The sequence below is a fragment of the Rosa rugosa genome, chromosome 7, assembly GCF_958449725.1.
Source record: "Rosa rugosa chromosome 7, drRosRugo1.1, whole genome shotgun sequence".
In the NCBI taxonomy this organism is placed as follows: domain Eukaryota; kingdom Viridiplantae; phylum Streptophyta; class Magnoliopsida; order Rosales; family Rosaceae; genus Rosa; species Rosa rugosa.
In genome coordinates this window covers 40,314,526-40,336,407 of record NC_084826.1, presented here as the reverse complement: position 1 = coordinate 40,336,407, position 21,882 = coordinate 40,314,526, and the positions used below count along the sequence as shown (strand labels likewise).

The window sequence follows — 21,882 nt, the reverse complement described above, 5'->3', positions numbered from 1 at the left end:
AGGGCAAGCTGAATGCTGAGAGAGAGAGGGCATGCGAGCTCCAGGGTGCGTTGGATCGCGGCCAAGTGGAGCGGGACGAAATGAGGCAGGCGATTGATGATGGGGTAGCAAGAAGGATGGAACTGGAGCGAGCCCTCGTGATGGAGGAATCTCGTTGTCGGGAGGTCGAGGACATTGTTGCCCCCTTGAGGGAGTCAAATTTGGACCTGACTGACAAGTTGCAGCGGGTCGAGGTTGGTCTGAGGGCCTTGGAGGAGGTCTGGGCTCAAGTTGACGTTGCCGACGAGCGGCTGCGAGAGTTGGCGTGGCAGGTCTGAGAGCGCGATGCCGAGTTGGAGCTGCGTGGCGCCTCTTTGGAGAGTTTGGCTCCCTACCCTGATCGTGTGGTGGAATTGGAGGGACAGGTTAGTACCTTGCAAGGAGAAGTTGACCGCCTTAGGGTAGTCAAATGCTAGGCTGGCAAGAGGGAGGCAGAGTTGGGGCAATTGATGAAGGAGTTGGCGGAGCAGCGAACTAGGGCTAGTGACTTTGCCGACGAGTGCCTTCCACTGCGTGCCGCCGCCGAGACCCATGGTGATAAGCTTAAGAAGGCCACACGAGAAGGCACAGATAAGGTGGTGGATCTCTATCTCTAGTCGGCACCCTTTCAAGAGAAGATGAATAAGGCCTTCTCTAATGGGGCCTTGCACTCAATCCGTGATGGTATCGCCGCTGGCTGGATTGATATGGACAAGATGGTCCGTGATATACAAGCGAAGAAGGCAGCGTGATCGCAAGCTAGCGTCGGTAGTGGTGGTCGAAGCGTTGGGATTGTGATCCGCGAGCCAGCCACTGTAACAGAGCATGTCTTGATACGCTCAAAGCAAGCGCATAATTTAACCCTGAAAACATCGTTAGTAGTATAAGCAAATAGGGATCGTTCTATTCCGGGGATTGAGGGTACACCTGTCATTGTCAAAAAAACAAATAAATAAAGAATTAAAATAATAAAGTAAAAAGTATTATGTACAAAAATAAAATAAAGAATAAAAATATATACAAGTTAATATAAAAAGGGGGGTTTTGAGATTATAGAATTGGAATTAAAATTAAATGAAATAAAGAAAGTGTAAAAACACATATACAAGGGTGGAACACAAGAAACAAAGATCAAAACTACAATCATATGAATGAAATCCAATTACAATTCCTATAGTTGATTATCTATGTCATGAGAAATAAGTTGACCATGTGAAACATTCAAAGCAAATGATTTCCCATATTTTACTTTCCTTGAATATTTAATCTAAGTGAAAGCACCTAAATTAAACCTATTGAACATGCAATCATAGTCTAGAAAACTAGCTAATCAAGAACACATTCAATGCATGAAGAACAAAGAAAGGATGTCAACCAAAGTGCACAACCTAGTATGAAAAAGTCCATCTATTTGCAATCCTCCTTAATTGATTTCGACTTTTGTCCAAAGCCTTTACTACTTAAATCTAGCACCAATTACATGCATATATCCTAAGTTGGCCATCAAAGAACACGTACATATAAAAGTTTTCCATAATCCAAAATCAATTAAGCAATCTCACATAAGCAACATAAAAATCAACATAAAGAAATCACAATTTTTATTCAAACATAGAAATTGGGCTTAAACTTTGCCCTTAATGTTATTGTTAACTAGAAACAAATTCCTACGAAATTAAATAAGGAAAAAGAATGAATTACACCGTGAGTTGGAGATGGAGATGGAGTGCTTGAAACGTTGAAATCTTGAATCTTGGAAGCAAGCCTTCAAGGTGGACGATGGAGGATATGATATTCCCGGCTCCTTCTTCTTCTTCTTCTTCTTACTTGAAAACGCAGAATTTTGCAACTAGAGAATGGAGAGAAAAATGGAATGGAAATGGAGAGACAAAGAAGATGAAATGGATGAAGGAATGTTTTTAGAGTGAGAGGAGAAGGTGTTTATATAGGGAAGAAAAAGAAGAGTGAAATGATAAATGGAAGAAAAATAATGAAAGTGGTTTGTAAAATATGGAAAAGATGGAGTAATGATGAAATGAAAGCAAGGCATGAAGGTGCAGAAGTATGGAAGTGATGATGATCTATTGGAGCAGAAAAATATATCCAAGGAAAAAGAGAAAAGCATCTAGCTTTCTTCATGTGGGTAGGAAACTTGAACATGTGGTGTTGAGCTGTTTTTAGATCAGTTTCTGCCCCTTTATTCCTTCAATTATTTCTCCAACAGGACTTCAGATTTGGCTCGTGACTTCTTCATATGAAATGATCTACCATGAGTGTAGATCATTTTGGTAAAATTTCAGAATTTATTTCCATGCCTTTGGGCCAGAATCTCTGCTGGACTCCTTACGGGTCCAGTTTTCCAGTTTTGCTTCTGCAGGAAATTGGGCTGACTGTTTGAAGGTCTTCCACTCAAAACTAGCTCTGGCACTCTTCATAAGAAATGATCCTTAGGATGTCTAGAATGGATCTGGAAAGTTTCAGCTCATTTGGAGTTCATTTGGTCTGGCGGCCGCTCCTTCTTCCTTGCTTGGCTTGGTTTCTCCTAGCCGGAGTAGGAAAATGTGTAAAATTGGCCTTTTAGTACATTTCCATTTTTCTCCATCATTTATACGTAATTATGGACCTAATGCTCATTTCATCATCATCTACTCCAATGTACCTAAAAAAATAGAAATTAAGTTAAAAATCGATTCGTTAAGGAATTAACTAAGCAAAATGTGAGGAATTAACTATTAAAATACCACATTAAAATGCTCCTATCATGTCTCGAGCCAAGCTGGCGATTGCCAGGCGGAGGGTGTTATCGACGAGTAAGGGGAGGCACACGTGGATACCGAGAGCGAGCTGCAGGGCGAGAATGTTGGGGAGCAAACTGGAATGGGGGAGTGAGACCGAGTAGGGGAGCAGGCGCGTAGTGCCAGAGGCGAGACTTAGTATCTGCTTTTGTTTTTTGTTGTTTTTCATGCTAGCGATAGGCTTGCTTGACGTGTAAAAGCCTTGGGTTTTGTTGAGACATTGACCGATTGGTCTGCTTTTTGGAATATCTGTTTTGCGTTGGGAATATGGGAAATTTATTGGGAGCAAACATTTTCTGGGCTATAGTCCCCCGTGCGTTGAATATATTTATTGCTTTGTCGATTTGGTGCCGTGTCATTATTGCAGGTCATTAAAGCAGCGCAACGATTGGGCGTCTGGGGACGGTTAGTGGCGGTGACCTTCTCCTATAAATAGGTAGAGTGAGGGTGGTGAGTTGGTTACATTTTCAACATGGCTTTCTCCCTGTTCTTCATCGTGCTTCTCCTTCTAAAATCATTTCTCCGCTTTCTGGTAGTTTGCCTTTCCAGAATTCTGGGCTTTATAGCTTAATCTCATGCTTGGGTTATAGGCTTTATAGCCTAATCTCACACGGGCTCGGCTTCATCACCCTGTGGGGGATTGAGCAATCTGTGCTCCTGCAGAACTGAAGCCCCGTCTAAGTGACAAACCCAAGGACGCCGGTCGCTGGTGGTGTGGCGAGGCTACAACTGTGGAGATCAGGTGGTGACAGGGCAGAGAGTGGCGTAGATTGGTACCACCCCCAATCTTTCCCACCAGAGCTTGACTAGCCAGTCAATCCTCCAATTCAGTGATCTTCTTTTGGAGCTCCTCATATTCCAAAGAATCAGACTTGGCCGGAGGGGTGTCGAAGATAGTTATTGTGTATCGCACCCGTGTGCTAGGGTGTATCGCTTTTGTATTAAGATGTAGCATTTTCATGGAGTATGTGTATCGCATTTATATAAAGGATATATTGGAGTACGCTATTGGCCGCAAAGCCTTTGTAGTGAAATTCCTTTGTATGCCATTCTGGAATAAATATTTATTGCCATTCACTAAGCTATCGCCTTTCATTTCTGTACTTGCCTTTCATTGTGTTGCACTTTTCATTGTGCATCGCCTTTCATGGCGTTGGAGTATTTGCGAGTGTTGAGCATGATTTTACGGGTATCGCATTTGGTGATGCTTTACCATTGTTAGCGCATTTTTTACTTGCTTATCATGGCGTGTCGTGTATCGGCATTCATTCGTTATTTCGATACCGCGATGTGCGGCGTAGCACTCGCATTCATTCATTCATTACAGCGACGTGTCACGTATCGTTGACATTCATTCATGTCGAAGACATTCATTCATTTGTGGCGATGTATCGCGCGGTGTTGCCGTTCATTTCGTTAGGCGTTGAGCATACATTTATCGCGACGTATCACGTATCGTTAGCATTCATTCATTAATTATCGCGATGTGTCACGTATCGTTGACATTCATTCATTGTCGTAGCAACGTATCGCGCATCGTGCATTCATTCATTTGTGGCGACATATCGCGCATCACTAACATTCATTTGTTGAACATTCGTTCGTGGCGATGTATCGCATATTGTTAACATTCATTCATTGGGCATGCATTCATTTGATCGCCACTGGCAGCGCAGGGGTTTGCGAGAGACAGCGTCGTTGCTGTATCAGCAGAACCGGTCGTAAGCGATATCACATTTATATTAGTAAATACGTAGGCAATAAGTTGGGATTGCTATACAGCGTGCCCCTGCCTGTTGCGTGCAATTGTAGTGGCTGGTGTGAGGCCTATGGTGATAGTGATAATGGAATACATTTGACCTATTATAAGGTCGGATGGCAATAATCGTTAGCATTCGTTTAGTGCAATTGACGAGTAAAGAAAATGATAGATGTAGGAGCATTTCATTCGTTGCCAATGGCATGTCATTCATTGCTGCACGAGGGCAGTTGCAAAATACATTGAAATAAAATGGGGGTGCTTACATTTTCATGGAGAGGGGCGACATCGAGATGGAGATTGCGAAGAGGCGGTGTCGCTCTCTACTTGGGATAGTAGCAGAGGTGTTGGGCGTTCCACGGATGTGGGAGAGTGATACCATCTGCTCCCCTCAGGTAGAAGGTAGTGGGTCCAACGGCCACAGTGATCTCATATGGCCCTTCCCCAGTGGCTTTCAACCCCGTTGGAGTTGGCATCTTTTCTTTCATCATCCAATCCCCGACAGAGAAAGGGCAAGGCATGACCCTTGCGCTGTAATATCGGGCTATATGTTGTTTGTTGTTGATGTTGCGGAGGTGGGCTCGCTCTCGACGCTCTTCCAAGAGGTCAGAATCGAGGTTCAGCCCTTCTGAGTTGGTGAGTGCGTCGAAGCATGCCACTCTATCGGTTTGGACCTCTTGTTCGACCGGGATCACTGCCTCAGAGCCGAAGGACATACAGAAAGGGGACTCGCCATTGGCCTCTGTGGGGGTCGTTCTGATCGCCCAGAGGACCTCGGGTAATTTCTCTGCTCGTAAGCCCTTGGAGTCATCCAGCCTCTTCTTCAGGTTTTGCTTGATAATTTTGTTGACTGCTTCGACTTGACAATTTGTCTGTGGTTGCGCGGGGGAGGCGTATCGGATCGTGGTGCCATATTGGCCAACGAAGTCCCTGAGTGTATAGTTGTCGAACTGGGCACCGTTATTGGTGATGATTGTTTCAGGGATTCCGAATCGGCAATAAATGTTCTTCCTGAGGAAGTTGATTACCTTGGCGACTGTGATCGTGGCTAGAGCCTCGGCGTCGACCCATTCAGTGTTGTAATCCACGGCGACAATGGCGAACTTCAGCTGTCCGAGTGCGGTGGGGAATTTGCCAATGAAATCCAATCCCCATTGCCAATATACGCAAGGGGCGATGATGATCGAAAGCGGTACTGATGGTGCAAGGGGGGAGTTGGCAAACTGGTGGCATTTGAGGCAGGCCCTAGCGATACGCTTTGCGTCTTGTTCGATAGTGGGCCAATAGTACCCTGTGCGCAGTGCCTTGAAGGCTAGGTTTCTTGCCCCAGCATGGTTGCCACAGACCCCGCTGTGCAGGGAAAGAAGTACACACAGCCCCTCCTCGAGGGAGATGCACTTCAACAGAGGGAAAGACCTTCCTTTCCTGTACAACTTGCCCTCGCGGACCGTGTATAGCGTTGCTCGTCTGCGGAGCCTGGTGGCAATAACCTTGTCTGACGGTTCAATGCCTTTGGAGAGGTAATCAATGAATGGGTCCATCCACGAAGGTGGGCGGTCGCTCTCCGTAAGGAATATTTCTGAGAACGGCTTGTCGATACTCGGCTTTTCCAGGACTTCCATCCTGAGGCTTCCGATATCGGTGTTTGGCGGGGATGTCGCCAACCAGGCGACATCATCCGCCTTGGCGTTCTGTGCTCGGGGAATCAGAGTGATGGTGAGGCATCATTGAAGTAGAGTCTTGGTGAGTGATTGGTAATGAGACAGATGTGGTTCCTTGGCTTGGAAGTCGCCACCGATCTGGTTTACGACAAGTTGGGAATCGCTGAAGATTGCCAGGTTTGTGACTCCCAACTCTTTGGCCAACTGGATGCTAGCTATGAGCGCCTCGTACTCGGCTGCGTTGTTCGATGCTTTGAACTTGAACTGTAGCGCATACTCGTTTGTGTGTCCCTCTGGGTCTATCAAGACCACTCCAGCTTCACTGAGCTTACTGTTAGAGGATCCGTCGACGTGAAGAGTCCATTTCGGAGTGGAGCTGAGTTCCGATGCAGTCTCGTCTGAGGGCTCGCTATCCTCTCGAGGTATGAATTCTGCGATGAAGTCCGCAGCAGCCTGACCCTTGATAGTTGTGCGTGGTGTATAATGAATGTTGAACTCGCCGAGTTCGATGGACCATTTAACCAACCTACCAGAGGATTCTGGTTTTTGGAGGACCTGCTTCAAAGGCTGGTTGGCAAAGACATGTTTGGTGTGCACTTGGAAGTATTGCCGTAATCGCCGGGCGGCTGTGAGGAGTGCGAGGGCGAACTTTTCGATATCGGAATACCTGGACTCGACATCGTTGAATCCCTTGCCAGTGTAATAGACTGGTAGTTCCTCACTATTCTCACGTCTGACCAGGGCAACGCTGATTGCCGTAACCGATACTGCAAGATAGACGTACAAGACTTCTCCTGGAACAGGTTTGGAGAGAGTGGGCACTGATGCCAGGTAGTCTCGGATGCCTTGAAAAGATTTGTCGTGCTCGGGTCCCCAGTTGATTTTCTCAGTGTGTTGAGTTTTAAGGAGCTTGAAGAAGGGAGCGCATTTGTCTGTTAAACGCGATATGAACTGGGCGAGGGCGACGACCTTCCTAGTAAGGGATTGTACTCTATTCCGTGTCTTTGGTGGTGCCATGTCGAGGATTGCCTAAACCTTCCCGATTTGCTTCGATGCCTCTCTCGCTGACCACGAAGCCCAGGAATTTTCCACTAAGTACGCCAAACACGCACTTGTCTGGGTTGAGTCGCATGCCATACCTGAGTAGGATGTCGAAGACGATGCCCAGGTTCTTGATGTGGTCTTCAATGGTGACACTCTTGACGAGCATATCGTCCACATAGACCTCCATTATTTTCCTGATATTGTCACAACCCAGAATTGAGTCATGACTAAAGTGGAGGTTAAAAACTGAAATTAGAGTAAGGCATTTTTTTTTTTTTTTGAAGTATGAACAGATCTGTGAGCACCAAAGTAACACAAGCAAACTGGACGTTTTCAAACTCTAACTTAACAGCAAGATTCAAATCCTTCACTGAACAAGACTTTTTACCAAAAAAATTCCAAAGGAACACTTCTCAAAAAGCATTTCTACAAATCTGAGAGAAAAGTAATACATTTTACAAGCTCAAAAGAGCAACTTGCTTACAAAGTTTTCCACTACAAAAGAATGCTCCAGGTTAACACTTCAGTCATTTACAACAAATGTACATTGCAAAAATAACAAAAAGAGCAAAATTCTGGAATGTTGAACATCCAGCACCAAGGAGCAATCATTTAAACAAGAAAAGCAAGGTCCAGCACACACTTCACAAGCAAAACAAAGCTCCAACATTTTCTGCTCAAGACAATTCTGGTATCTCACTACCACGTCCACTCATGGACGTCTTTCCTGAAAATCACAACAAAAATATAGGGAATGAGCTTCACAAGCTCAGTAGGTACAACAAAAGATTAGTATAGCAAAGATTCTAATTTAGAATGCCCATAGAAAGGGAGAAGCTAATGGAATTAAACCTTAAAAGTTACTGCTGAAAATCTTTGGAAAGAAAACAATGACACAATTGATATAAGTTATAACAAGGCTCATCTTTATAACAAAGACACAAACTAGCTTAAAACAGTTCCATAAACAACTGAACCAGAAGAGAAGAGTAAACATAAAACCAAAACTGTCCTGGTAAACCTTCAAATATGTTGGGACCAGTAAAACTCGTCTTAAATCCCAACGAAATCCTTGAAAATCCATCTTTTTCCAGTTAGAGCCCAGTGCTCGTATTAAGGCCACCGAGCACACCCCGTACAAGCGGATCCTGATCAGGTTTTGGGTCTTTCACCCTAGGGAAGCACAATCCCTACTTAACTTTTCCCGAGCCTAACCAAATAAAACGATTTCAAATCCAAAATTCTTTCTAGAAACCTTTTGTCTCTCCAACCAAACTGAACAGTCAAAAGAGTTCCGATAAGAACTTCAAATCTCTTTTCTTTTCAAATTCAATAGAGTTCTGCCAAGATAAGGTTTAAAATTGAACTCTTAGATAAAATGAGAGAATAGTCAAAGAATGAAACTTGTTTCCAAATACTCTCATGAATGGAAACTTAACAGCTTTTGCCAACAAAACAAATTCGAAATCAGTCCAAAACAACAATCTTTTGAATAAAATCCCTTACTTGTTGTAAACATAATTGAAAAGAACAAATCCCTTTTTCAGACAATACTTTCAGTTAAAAGAGAAGGTGATTAAGCATAAAGTATAGACAAGGCTCTAATGGGAAAATTACTGTTTGGATGAAACAGATTGTAAGTAAGGAAGGAGTTGATTCAAAACCTCAGTAAAATATATTTGTTAACAATCAGCGTTTAATAGGTACACTTGAACCTGCAGTAGCTATATGTATAAATCCTTAGCTACGTAGCATTAAAAGAAGAGAACAACATCAACATATAGTTCTTGTGTGAACTTTGAAGAATTCCAGCAATTATAGCACAAAAACTAGTTCCATGTTGATGTCCAAAAGCCAAGAATAAAGATAAAAAAAAAACGAAGAGCACAACTGCTCCTTCATTCAAATCAGTGACTAAACAACATGAGAAAATTGGGAGAGAGAGAGATGTTTCCAAATATCATTGTTAAAACTTTTGCTCAAAACCTAATTCAGATAAAACTGAAAGAGCAGAGGTAATGATCATAAGAAACAAGGCATCATTAATTCATGCCAAAACAAAGAAATCAAAGCTGCACGAAGGGAAAGCATTCCCTAACAAACAAGATTTCCACTTACAAATCAAATAATACCCAAAACAATAATCTCAAAACAATTGGTAAAGAAAACATTCCAAAGCAATCACACTCACTACGTACACACCAGATTAGAAACTAAGCTATAAGAAAGTTTTGTTTTCCCTACCTCAAGCCTTAGTTCAGCGGCTAACAAAACCCCAATCCACTGCTACAAGCGGCAACCCAAATCAAAATGCTAATACCCACTCGATAATCAGCAATTCCAACCACCTAAACCAAATTTTCGACAAAATTAAACCCAAAATCAAAGAAAGGCAGAAACAGAAGGAGTGGGTTTTAGAAGATGGAAAATTCGACTTACTAGAGATAGCTGCAAGTAACCAAGGAATTCAATTCGAGGTCGGTGGGTTTCACAGCAATCTCTCTGAAGCTATTGGAAAAGTGTAGATTTTGACCTTTGGGTGAGTGAATGGAGGTCAGTCTTTGAGGCAAAAGAAGCGGTGGAAGAGGAAGTAGGCATGATGTTTCTCGTTGAGAAAAAGAAAGGCACAGGAATGAAGGAGTGAATAGCACGTGTTGTCTCATTAGATTGTGACTAAGCTTTCTAAACAGATAAGTCTAAAACAAATAAAGTAAATAACCAACTATAGAGATAAAAATCTGAAATAAAACCAAATCCTAGTCAGAAAACAAAACACACAAAAGAGAAGGACAAAGAAACAATGCGGTAACCTAGCCTATTTCTTAAGTGAGATCGTCACAGATATGGTCTGCGAACATGGCGTTGACTAGCCTCTGGTATGTGGCCCCGGCGTTCTTTAGACCAAATAACATTACTTTGTAACAATATAAACCCTTGTCGGTGGTGAAAGAAGTGTGCTCTTGATCGGAAGGTTCCATGGCGATTTGATTGTAACCCGAGAAGGCGTCTATGAAGCTAAGGAGCTTGTGGCCTGCGGTGGAGTCAACTAGCTGGTCAATTCGTGGCAGGGGAAAACTATCCTTTGGGCAAGCCTTGTTCAGGTTGGTGTAATCGACACACATGCACCATTTGCCGTTGGGCTTCTTTACCATCACAACATTAGAGAGCCATGTTGGGTAGGATACTTCCCTGACAAACCCGATATCTTGGAGTTTCTTGACTTCAGCTTGGATGGCTTTGTACTTTTCTTTCGTGAAGGCCCTTCTTTTCTGTCTGATTGGGGGAACATCTGGTGAAATGGTGAGTTTCTGGGTCAGCAGTTCCGGTGATATCCATGGCATATCGGCGTACGACCATGCAAACACCTCCTGTCGGGTCTTGAGGAAGGCGATTAACTCTGCTTGGAATTGTGGATTTGTTTTGGACCCGATCTTGACTTTTCTCTCTGGGTGTGTATCGGATATGGAGATCGATATTAGATCTTCCAGAGCATCTGGCCTCGGGTGCTTAAGTTTGCGCCTATCTTCCTTCTTTTTGCTGCGTGTGTCGGAAGCATCTGAGGCCTCTGGATCTTCCCTTGGGTCGTCAGGCTTGTCAAATGGGGAGGGTAGGTCTATGGTTAGGAGTACCTCTCGCCTGCCATGGCCCCTCGCGATAGCCAAAGATTTGCACTGTCTTGCTATCTCCTGATCTCCTCGAACGGTGAGGATGCCGCTTGGGGTGGGTATCTTCATCATTAGCATGTGTCCAACCATAAAGCATTGGAGTCCCCAAATGGCATCTCGCCCTAGGATGACGTTGTAAGAGGAGGGGCAGTCGACCACGATAAAATGTGTTGTCATAGTGGCGATAGTGCTGCCTCCACCGAGGGTGATCCGCAAATTGTCGGATCCCAAAGGCTGTGTGATTTCTCCTGCAAAGCTGATCAGGGGCTTGGGGTCCTGGGTGAGTTTCTTCTTGTCTCGGTTGAGGCCTTCGTAGCAGCTACCAAACATGACATTGACCACCGCGCCGCTATCGACTAGGACCCGATGGCATCGATAGTGGTCAATGACTATGGTGATCAAGAAGGGGTCGTTATGGTGCTTTTTTATGGTGTCCTCACTGCGACTAAAAGCAATCGAGTCCCACTCAACCTGCGGGGTGTGGTAGCCATGGCTGAGTCCCAATATCTCCTGGCCCCGAGGGCACTGGCGCTTCTGTGCATGATGAGTCTTGGGTGCTCTTAGTGCGCAGCCATGTATCGTTAGGATCTGCCCCTAGACTTCGATGGCGTTGGCTCCCATTGCTGGAGTACGATACTGTGAGAGCTGGCCGCTCTGCACGAAGTGCCCGATGGTGTTTTTCAGTGCCCAGCAGATATTGGTGGGGTGGCCGGCTTCCTCATGGTAAGTACAATATTTGCCATTGTCTCACGGTTTGGCCAGACCCGGCTTGCGCCACGATGGGCGCGGGATGATGTCCTTGTGGTTGTTCCAAATTTCTTCATAAGAGGCGGTAGGTGTGGTGTAAATCTCGTATCGGGGTGCCTCAAATCACTGGTTGTCCCTGTGTCGGGTGCCACCATAGGGTGCATCGCGATACCGACTGCCAGATGAGTTGTACTTTGGCTTCTCAGGGCTCTTCCCGTACTGTTTGTCCCTTTTATCGTTGTAAACTTGTCGCACTCGTGGGGTTCTGTCATTGTGCTGGACAGGCTTGTCTCTGTTGGTGTTTTTGCTCCTGCTATCTGTGGTCCCGATGGGGTTGGTGACTTAGGGGACATTGACTGGGTGTGTATTGGTATTTGTATCGCGACCAAAGGTGTCGTACTCGGCCTGCGCGAAAGCTGTAGCTGCGTCGAGGAGGTCATCATATGTCGTAGGGGGATTGGTGTTGATTTGCAATAGGAAGTATCCCGGCTGGACTGCCTGCTTGAATGCTGATGCCGCTAGGGCTGGGTCAAGAGAACGGCACTGTGTAGCTTGCTTTTGTCAACGGCGGACGAAGTCTCGCAATCGCTCGTTTGGCCGCTGCTTAAGTTTGAATAAGTCAGGCGTTGTGCGATAGCCACTGCCACACAAGATGAATCTGAGGAGGAATTTGTCCCCGAGCTCCTGAAAGCTATCGATGGAGTTAGGGGGGAGGTTAAGAAACCATCGCAAAGCCTCGTCCGTTAAGGTTTCCTCGAATACGTGACATGCCATTGCGTCCGTGTATCGGGTTCCATGCAGGAGGGACTGAAAGACTTCTAAGTGGTGGTATGGGTCTCTGGTACCATTGTATTTCTCAATCTTGAAGGGCTTGGCCTTTGGTGGGCGCTTCTTGGCCTGTCTCCGGGGAGTGAATGGTCCCAGTTTTCCCTGGAAGCCAGCCGTGATTGGTTGCCAGCCGGTCCTGCTTTCGGCGATCTCAATCCGCGCTTGCAAGGAGGCGATGGTTTCGCTCATTCAGAGCAACAACCGAGTATTGGGTTCAGGTGGAGGTATGTTGGTGGTTGTAGCTGCGTTTGTGCCCGATATCCCTGCCATGTCGGGTGCCGGCTAAGGTGGTGGCGCTGTGCCGAGTGGACTGAGAAGCAGAGGGGAGTTCAAGTAGATTACTTGTGGTCCAGTGCTGGTATTGCCAGGAGTGGGGCCCGTAGGGCTTCCGGAGGTTATGCTTGGTGGTACAAAGGTGCCAGCGAGACCAGTGCTTGGGTCTATGGTAAGGACTGCTCCGGGTGTCGGGACACCGCCGATTGTTGGTATCGAGGTCTCCTGTTGATGGGCCCTATCCAATGCCTCGTTGTTCGCAACTCGCCGCTGGAGTGCCTATCTGAGAATGCGATTCTGGTTTGTCATGTTTTCCACTTCTCGGCTAGCTGCCGCGCGCTCGGCCTTGGCTTGTGCACGTGTCTCCATTAGGTCACGCATTGCGATTTCCAGTGCGGTGGTCGCATCAGTGGTCATGACCGAGTGTGTCTCGGTGTTTGGACTCTGGAACTTGAGCGTGAGCTGGACTCACGGGTCACTGCCTCGTGGAGCACATCATTGCCATTTGTATCGGGAGTGCTGGTAGCTCAATAGAGGTGTGTTGTTCTGCCAGCAAAGAGCGAGGGGAGTCCTTCTAGCGCCAAATGTTTCAGCTGTCTCGGAAGGGGTTAGATCCAGCTAAATCATGAAATGTTCTGGTATGCTACTATCGCTATCGATCTCGCTTATCTGTAAAACAAACAAAGGTCAGAGGGAAGACCGGGTGTGCCAGCCTTCAACTCTCTGATGCCTAAGTCAGTATCGTTATAAGATAATGATAATGGAAAGCGATGGTATACAGTTACCTCTTTGAGTTGTTAGAGACGACCTTAATGTAGCAGATTTGTGGAAGCTTGGTTCTGTTTCTTTCGGTGTGGGATGATCGGAGTTCCCGATATCGCCTAGGGGGGTATCTGACCCAAATGACAATTTCTTGGAAAAAATTTCCCCAACAGCCCACTAACAGTATGATCTTCTCAATCAGTTAATTTAAGCGTGAAATTATCATTTTGTAGTATGCTTAATATTCAAATTACAAAATCTGCAATTGTCGTTCTCTCTCTCTCTCTCTCTTCCCACCACGTCACCAACGCCGGTCTTCGGTTTACTGTTTGAGCCTTGTCCAGCCTTATAGTACAAGCTGCAGTCACCAGCCTCCTACATCTTGTCCATCCAAAAAGACGTTGAAGTGCGAGCCTTGTTCGACACCACTGTTGATCAGTCCTTCATATCGCTGATTACTCGCATTTATATGCGTGTAATTATATCTAAAACACTAGAAATAAGTTAATCCTCAAGTCAATTATTATGTAATCAATCAATTTTTATTTATTGTGTAGGAAATAAGCGGAATTGCAGAAATCAAAAAAAAAATCGTGGAAATTGAGCAAAATGAATTTCCAAGAAAAGAATGAAACTGTCGGCACAAGTCAACCATGGTCAATACAAGTGAATGAGCGAACCCCAACTACGATGATGTGTGCAAAAATTCTAGAAGAAAATTAAACATTTATTTAATTAAATATTTGTTTAACTAAACATTTATTTAATTAAATATTTGTTTAATTAAAAGAAAGAAAGCATGATCAGAAAGCATTTTCAATTATGCTTGTTGGTATCAATTTGTGCACGGACACATGCCTTGCAATCAAGCAATTCACCTATTGGTGAGCACGTGCCCAGAATCTTATCCATTTCTTTTCAAAAATCACAGCCAGCCAATTCTTTTGTTCACGTCTCTCTCTCTTTAGGAGCAAACCAAACGACCCCGTTTCATACACTTACTCTACCCACACACAAGACCCTACGAATCCAGCCATATATATTGATTCATTTTGCTGTTTGGGAGGAGAGAACCCAACCTACAGTAGCCGCACCAAAAACACCAAAACAGAGGCAGCCCTTTGGGCTGCTCTCTTTCCCATCTTTCCCCTCCATTTTTCCTCTTCTCTTGATATTTTCTTTTGGAGATTTAAAGGATTACTCACCTAAAGCTTCTAAGCATCAAAGAACTTCATCATCATCAAGATTTGAAGATTGGGTAAAAGTGGGGAGCTATAAATCAAGGCTTGTCATAATTGCTTCATAGCAATTGTGACTTGTTCTTGTTACTTCTCACTTCTTTTCACCTCTTCCTCTTTATTGATGTTTGTTGATGTTAATTTAATTATGGGTAGTGAGTAATTTCTTTGTTGGGGGTTTGGGTTGTGTGCCCTAATCCAAATTTGATGTAATGGATGCTTAATTTAATTTATATATGAAATTTGTTAATTATTGGATGCTTGTGTTTTGTGATAATTGATTAGAATGCATGCTTTGGAATTGTCAACTCTTGGGTATGTGTTTTAATAAGTCTAGATTAAAATTTAGGGGATGACATCCTTAGATTTTAGAGCTAGAACCCCGCTTTAATGTTCGTGGGAAGTACAAGCATGGTTCACTACATGATTAGCTTGATCGCAATTATGGTGAGCTTGGTTGCCTAATTCCTCGAACTCTAGGTCTCTTGATGTGAATTAGTGACCCTTGAACTGGCTCTAATTCATGTCAAGTGAGTTCCTACGGCCCTTGAACCGGAGTGAGAATACCATGAAAGAGAATTTTGGCCCTTGAGCCTTGAAAAGCCTTGGGTACGGCTTCTACCATTTTTAATAAATTGCACGTAAATTAAATTAGCATCTAGAGCATTAAATTAGGGTTAGGATTCACCCCTAACTACCAATCCCATATCTATATCATTTCTTACTTTTCTTTGCTTTATTTAATTTAGTTGTTAATTAAAGTCTTCATTTAAATTCTTGCACTTTAGTTGTTAGAAATGCAAATTACATTTTCGGTGACATTTCCTACTTCATTGTAAATAGTCATCACTAGGTCTTCGTTTTGATTAGGCTTCGGAGCAAACCAAAGCCGAGCATTGCTAAGGCTTGGTGCCTTAGAGTAGCATTTTTATTTATTTTCTTTTTTCTTTTTCTTTTGTTTGCTAAGTGACTTTAGTACCGACTACCCAAGGATTGTGGGTTAGCCACTAATCCCAGTGGTACGATAATTTTGGGCTTAATACTTCCCTATCTTGACAATGATACGTACGCTTGCGTAAATGCGTATCAAGTCAATGGCGCCGTTGCCGGGGATTAGGGTGTAAAAACCTTATTCCCTTGGTGTTCGGATTCTTAGGCACTTTGCATATTTTTCTATCTTTTTCTTTATTTTGATTTGTGTGTGTTAAATATTGAAAATATATTTTGGTAATTTTTATTGCCATAAAAAAAAATTCCAGATTTTTATTTTTGTGTTATTGGTTACTTGTTGAGTTTTTATTATTGTAGTAGAAAAAAAAAAGAAAAAAAAAGAGTTTAATTATTTGTTTGAATTACTTGTGTTTTTTTTCTTGTATTCTAGTTTCTAATCATTTTGATAATTTTCTTTTGAAGGTGCATGAGTGAACTTCCTAGTAAGAGAGGAAGAGGTAGACCAAAAAAGAGAGTGAGAAATCCAAGGACAAAATCTTTTGCACCATCGAGGACTACTTCACCTATTTTAGAAGAGAGATCACCAAGTCCAAGATTTGAAGAGGTAGAAATGGGTGACGCGGAGAATGATGAGAGACCAATTAGAGCCTATAGTTGTCCTACCGTTGTCAACCAACCTTCTTGTATTGTCTTGCCACCTTGTGGAGTCAATTTTGAGATCAAGTCTTCTACTCTTCAAATTTTGCCAAAGTTCAATGGCTTTAGTCAAGAGAGGCCTTACACTCATGTGAAGATGTTTGAAGAAGTATGTGGTACACTACAATTGGGAGGACTTACACCGGATAGCTTGAAGATGCGTCTTTTTCCCTTTTCACTTCAAGACCGAGCAAGAGAATGGTTACATAGACTACCTCCCGCGAGTATACGATCATGGCGTCAACTTCAAGAAGAGTTTTTGAATGCATTCTTTCCACCCCACCGGACTACAAGTATGAGAGATGATATCTTGAGGTTTATTCAATTTGATGGAGAGACTTTGCATGAGGCATGGGAGAGATTTAAGGACATTGACCTTGGATGCCCTCACCATGGCCTAGATAAGTGGTTACTTATTGATTCATTCCATAGAGGCTTGCTACCGGAATCTAGAAGACGTGTGGATAATGCCGCACTTGGAAGTATTGAAAATAAGCATGCTATGGAAGCTTGGGGTATCATTGAAGACTTATCTAAGCAAAGTGCAAGGTGGGACTCTCATGACCGAAGAAGAAGACCAAGAGATGAGTTTGAGAAACCAAGGAGTCGTGAATTGTATGATGAGCATAAGAGTCGAGATTCCCATGATGAGCCTAGGAGAGGCCGTGACACCCTTGATGATTCAAGGAGGAGCCGTGAGTTGTATGATGAGCCACGGACTCGTGAGCATGGTGTTGATAATGTTAGAGGTCATGAGCCTTTACCTAGAGGCCGTGGGATTTATGAGGTGTCTATGCCAAGTGATGGAATTATGAGTTCAAAGTTAGATAGACTTGAGAAAAAGATGGAGCAATTACTTGAGAAGCAAGATCGTGAGCCACACATTTCACAAGCTAAGGCCATGCATTCTACTCTTTCTACTTGTTTTTTATGTGAGTCTCCTAGCCATGTTACTCAAGAATGCCATTTAGCACATCAATCACTACGCCAAAAATCGCATCAGACAACGGCAGAAAACCGATGTGGGATTTGGAGTCCCACCGTTGTAGAGTGAGCCGTTGTCTGATGAAAAATCAGACAACGGTGGAACACAGTTGTGTGATAAACACACAGACAACAGGTATGTGTTATAATTGTTGTGTGATAGCTCGGCAGATGGCTCGGCAGATGCGAAGCGCAGCTGCGCAGCAGTTGAGGCGCTGTCTTCAGACAACAGTGCCAGTTTTTAGCTGTTGTATGTTAAGCGTATCAGACAACATTTTTTTATTTTGTCTGTTGTCTGATTGATCTTCAAACTTCAGTTCTTGGACTATATCTGTTGTGTGATTAACTTTAGGACAACAGAGTTCAATTGGTTCTGTTGTGTGATTAGCTTTTAAGACAACAGAGTTCAATTAATTCTGTTGTCTGAGTATAAATCAAAAGACACTGATTCGTTAAAAACCGATGTGTGATATAATTGATTACAATGTGATCATTTGAACATCCCATTCCTGAATTAGATTGTGCATTCATTTGGTCTTGATGTGCTCATATTTTCCTATATTTCTTTGCCTCTTAATCTTAGTATTTATGCTTAGTCCTCCTTATTTCGAGTCATTTATGTTGTTATAGTGTTTTTGTAGGTTTGTCTCATAAAGAGAAGAAAAGAAGTTAAAATGAGCTAACTAGGATTAAAAGACGCCCAGGTCCCAGAATCTGTCTGTGCAGAACATCCAACTTCCTCGAATTACTGGGAGTTACTCAGATCGAATCAGACAATGAGCCTTATATCATTGGAAAGCTACGGATGTCAACTTTCTGTAGAATTTTACGGATCTCGATTTCGATTCTTCTAGAGCAAGTTATGATTATTTGAGTGAAGATAGGTCGAACAGGAAATCTGCTCGGGAATTTACAACCATTCGTGGAGAACTCAAGTTCCGTGGCACAAGATCATCAATCCTAATGTTTCAAGGAAGTTAATTCAGATGAGGATTCAATGATGAACTTATTCCTACTTCTACAAGAGATATTTCAAGGTTTTCCCATTCCAAATGAAGAAAGGAATCTAAATCCAAGTTTTACAAGGAAACATGAAGCCAAAGATGAGCAGAAATCTTCCCTATATAAGGGAGCACGAATTTACATGAGAGGAGAGTCTCGGGAGCACAATGTAGACGCCTACGGAGCAGAGACGACTCATCCATCTTTCCCTTCTTTTCCCCTTCCATTCTTTTTATGTTTTCTTTCTATGTTTTATTTAGTTATATTTTCTGAAACCCTAGGTTTTATCATTATTTGTTTCTTTCTTTCTTTCTTTAATTTTCACATTATTTGTTTAAGTCGAAAACCTTAAAACCATATTTTCTTTAGTTTGATTGTTTATGTGTTTTTGTGTTTGGATTAATTAGGTTAGAATTTAAATTGATTATCAATCCTCAGTTGGAACGACCTCGTACTTGCACACTATACTAACGACGATTCGTGCGCTTGCGAGTTTTAATTAAAATTTCACAACAGGTCTATTTACGAAATGAACAGTACCCTATCAAATACAAACATTGCAAACCATCAAATGATTCATATAACCATTACTTTAAACTTCAAAAGCAAAAGGGATACATTTCCCAATCATTGAAACCAACATTTTACACAAGAAAAACATTCTAGTGCATGCCCATCTACTTGGGACATCAAAAAGTTGATACATATATATCCATTGTTCCAAAACATGCAACACATGGTGCATGACAATGTACCAGCAGAGAAGCACAAAGAAAGATGCTTTCCTTAGCAAAAATGGACCAGCAACAAGCGCGCTACTTCACGGCTCATGCACATATGTGTTGACAACAAACTTCTCCCACTCATTTCGCACTTGATCAGTATCTGCTTGGATGTATTGGCTGCTACCTCTCCTCCCCTATCTCTTTCCTTTTCTTCTTCTTCTCAACATTATCCTCGACAGGTTTCTAGAATAAGAAAATAAATGTAAGGTATATATCATAAATAAGTTTTACTAAGAGAAGACTTCAGAAACTATCTTTACTGTTACATATAGCAAATACAGATGCCACATTATACAAAGGTAGACGAACAGATTGAATTATTGAATATTGAATTTTCCATCTCTTATATCTATAAACCATCAAAATATATTAGTGGTAGTATAGGAAGTCAATCACACTTGCTAGGGATATTGAAGTATTAGTCTAAAAAACTGCATAATGTGCAACAAAGAAATAAAGTAAGATATAATCTGATAGTCATTGAGATACCTTCAAAAGCATCTTATATGCCTCCAATAAGCGATTGGCTGCAGGCCCGAACCCATGGAGCTGGGGTACCTCCATCATGTGTGTCCAGGGACGTATTTCCTGCAAAAGCACGACATTTCAAGGTAGTAGATAAGAGTATGTCCCTTTTACACAACTGCCAAAAAAAAAAATCGAAATAAGGAGCAAACAAACAACTAACAAAAGGCATTTTGAATTTGTGCACATCAAAATAAACCTCAACATCTAACTAGAGAAGCTAAAAAGTAAAATTTTCAATTAGCAAGGAGCAGGAATACAAGCAAGAAAATTTTTTCCTACACCAACCAAACCAGATGTAAATATGGAATCCACCAAAGAGTAACCTTTATCATGGTGACATTCTCAGTAACATGTGTGCCCAAAATCCTTTAATCGGGTAATATACAGTAAAACAATAGGAAAATTAAAGCAAGAGCAGATTGTCAAGGCAGTATCTCAAAGGGAAAGCAAACCAACCTTGGTGTAAATCATATTGAATGATCTTGTAGTTTCTAGAAAAGATTCCAAATGCGAACGCAATGTGGATTCCACATCTGCATACTCCTCATTTGGGTTGTAAGCATGCTATATGCATTACGGTGAGTTAATTATAAAAACGAGAAAAAGAAAGCAATAATAACAGAACTAGAAAAAACAGTTTATAAGTACATAAGATGTACAAGAACAACCCAAAATTGCAGGAGCATTCATTACCAGTAATAAGATGGACTTGAGGCATTGGTAAAAAGTAATTCAAGATAAATAAGGGAAAATAAAAGGAATGTTAAAACAAAATGCTAAAATGAAAATGGATCTTTGGGCACCCTTTGAACGTCAAAAGGAAATGGAAAGGTAATGAGGCAGATTCTTTATGTATCAGAGAGTTAAAAAAACCTCACGTACTCTTGTGTAACACTCTGCCTCTCTGAGCCTACGGTTAGAGGGGAATGACAGTAGTGGAGCTAACGTCAACAGGAGAAACGAAGATGGGCACAGCAACTTTTCAAAATGAGGAGGAATTTGTTTGTGATTTGAGTTGAAAATTATAGTCAAAGAAGGCTGATATACAATTGCCATAACCATACACCAAAGATGGGACATATATTTTTTTTCTTTTTGATGGAAAACAAAACTGCACTGGAGAAAATGTACTACAAAACAATGGACAATAAGTCCACTGAAGTAATCAACTAATGTAGCATATTTGCAGCTGAAAATGCACAACAAAAGAAAACAAAACTGCAAGATCTACTCAGAAATCAAACTGATCCATAAACAAATTCAAATGCTAAACAAATCCAAATTTAAACCCAAATGCTTAACAAATCCTAATTTGATTCAGTCCCCAAATCCATACACATTTCTTTCCTGCCTTTTCAAAGCATAAGCAACAACCATGGAAGTAATAAAAAAAATAGGAAAACCCAAACTGATTTAAGTTGAACATATTAACAATTTATTCTGATCAAGTGTAATCTCATAAACCCAACATCCGTAACCGATACAATATATAAAACAACGACAAAGATGAATAAAGTTAACAACCAAACCTCTTTTCTTTGCTTCCACTTCAAACCTCTCTCCCTTCAATATGCACAACCTGCAAATTAAAAACAGACACCAAAAGTAAAAAACCAGATTCAACTTATAAACAACTCAATTAACAATTTCGATTAAAGTCACAACAATCAATTAGATTGCAGTCTATGAATATACCCAAATTTGTCTTCTTCTCCAGCAGAACAAAACTGACGAATCTAGCTCCCTCTGCAAATCAAATCGATTGAAAACTACAAACCAAATTCCTCCACAGATGATCAGAAACTGACAACTGCTCTCACCCTTTTTCAAACTATAACCCAGCCAATCCAAAAGATGTAACAAAAACTGCATTAGAAGCCAAAAAAAATTGAACAAATCTAAATCAGAGAAGATGGTAAGCACAAAAGAATAAACCAACTAACAGAGAATGACCTTAGAGTTTAAAATTACACATATCATGCTGCTTATAATCAAAACTGAGTTCAAGGTCCTTACCTGTTTTGGCTGAGATTCTACTACAAGACTTGTCTCGTAATGCAAAAACAAAATCATGAACACCCTTTCAATGATCATCCAAATCAATAAAATCTCAATCTCAATCAACTAAAACCTTTTAATGATCTAT

General features: G+C 42.1%; 2 protein-coding genes, 2 long non-coding RNA genes and 1 other non-coding gene across 7 annotated transcripts; all 5 read right to left on the bottom strand.

The window, feature by feature from the left end:
- Positions 1-4,895: 4,895 nt before the first annotated feature.
- On the bottom strand, positions 4,896-6,194 carry LOC133723302 (uncharacterized). The gene has a single exon (XM_062150114.1). It carries the CDS (start codon positions 6,192-6,194, stop codon positions 4,896-4,898), a length of 1,299 nt encoding a protein of 432 aa, XP_062006098.1.
- A 1,488-nt stretch (positions 6,195-7,682) lies between these two features.
- Positions 7,683-9,869, bottom strand: LOC133719780 (uncharacterized). Its single transcript, XR_009851457.1, has 3 exons — positions 9,717-9,869; positions 9,522-9,625; positions 7,683-8,004 (listed from the first exon to the last, which is right to left on the bottom strand). It is a non-coding gene; the product is annotated as an uncharacterized LOC133719780 (long non-coding RNA).
- A 230-nt stretch (positions 9,870-10,099) lies between these two features.
- LOC133723301 (uncharacterized) lies at positions 10,100-11,272 on the bottom strand. The gene has a single exon (XM_062150113.1). It carries the CDS (start codon positions 11,270-11,272, stop codon positions 10,100-10,102), a length of 1,173 nt encoding a protein of 390 aa, XP_062006097.1.
- Positions 11,273-16,729: 5,457 nt separating this feature from the next.
- LOC133724042 (small nucleolar RNA R71) lies at positions 16,730-16,836 on the bottom strand. The gene has a single exon (XR_009853457.1). It is a non-coding gene; the product is annotated as a small nucleolar RNA R71 (small nucleolar RNA).
- Positions 16,837-19,035: 2,199 nt separating this feature from the next.
- On the bottom strand, positions 19,036-21,712 carry LOC133721855 (uncharacterized). Of its 3 annotated transcripts, XR_009852368.1 has the most exons (6): positions 21,557-21,712; positions 21,432-21,482; positions 21,266-21,315; positions 20,193-20,300; positions 19,698-19,796; positions 19,036-19,391 (listed from the first exon to the last, which is right to left on the bottom strand). It is a non-coding gene; the product is annotated as an uncharacterized LOC133721855 (long non-coding RNA). The 3 variants fall into 3 exon arrangements; XR_009852367.1 differs by having other exon boundaries at positions 19,037-19,391; positions 21,432-21,708; XR_009852366.1 differs by lacking the exons at positions 21,266-21,315; positions 21,432-21,482; positions 21,557-21,712 and having other exon boundaries at positions 19,038-19,391; positions 20,193-20,898.
- Positions 21,713-21,882: the final 170 nt, after the last annotated feature.

Excerpts from the sequence above, each read along its gene's own strand:
- LOC133723301 (XM_062150113.1), bottom strand. The coding sequence starts at position 11,272 with ATGTTTGGTAGCTGCTACGAAGGCCTCAACCGAGACAAGAAGAAACTC.
- LOC133723302 (XM_062150114.1), bottom strand. The coding sequence starts at position 6,194 with ATGGAAGTCCTGGAAAAGCCGAGTATCGACAAGCCGTTCTCAGAAATA.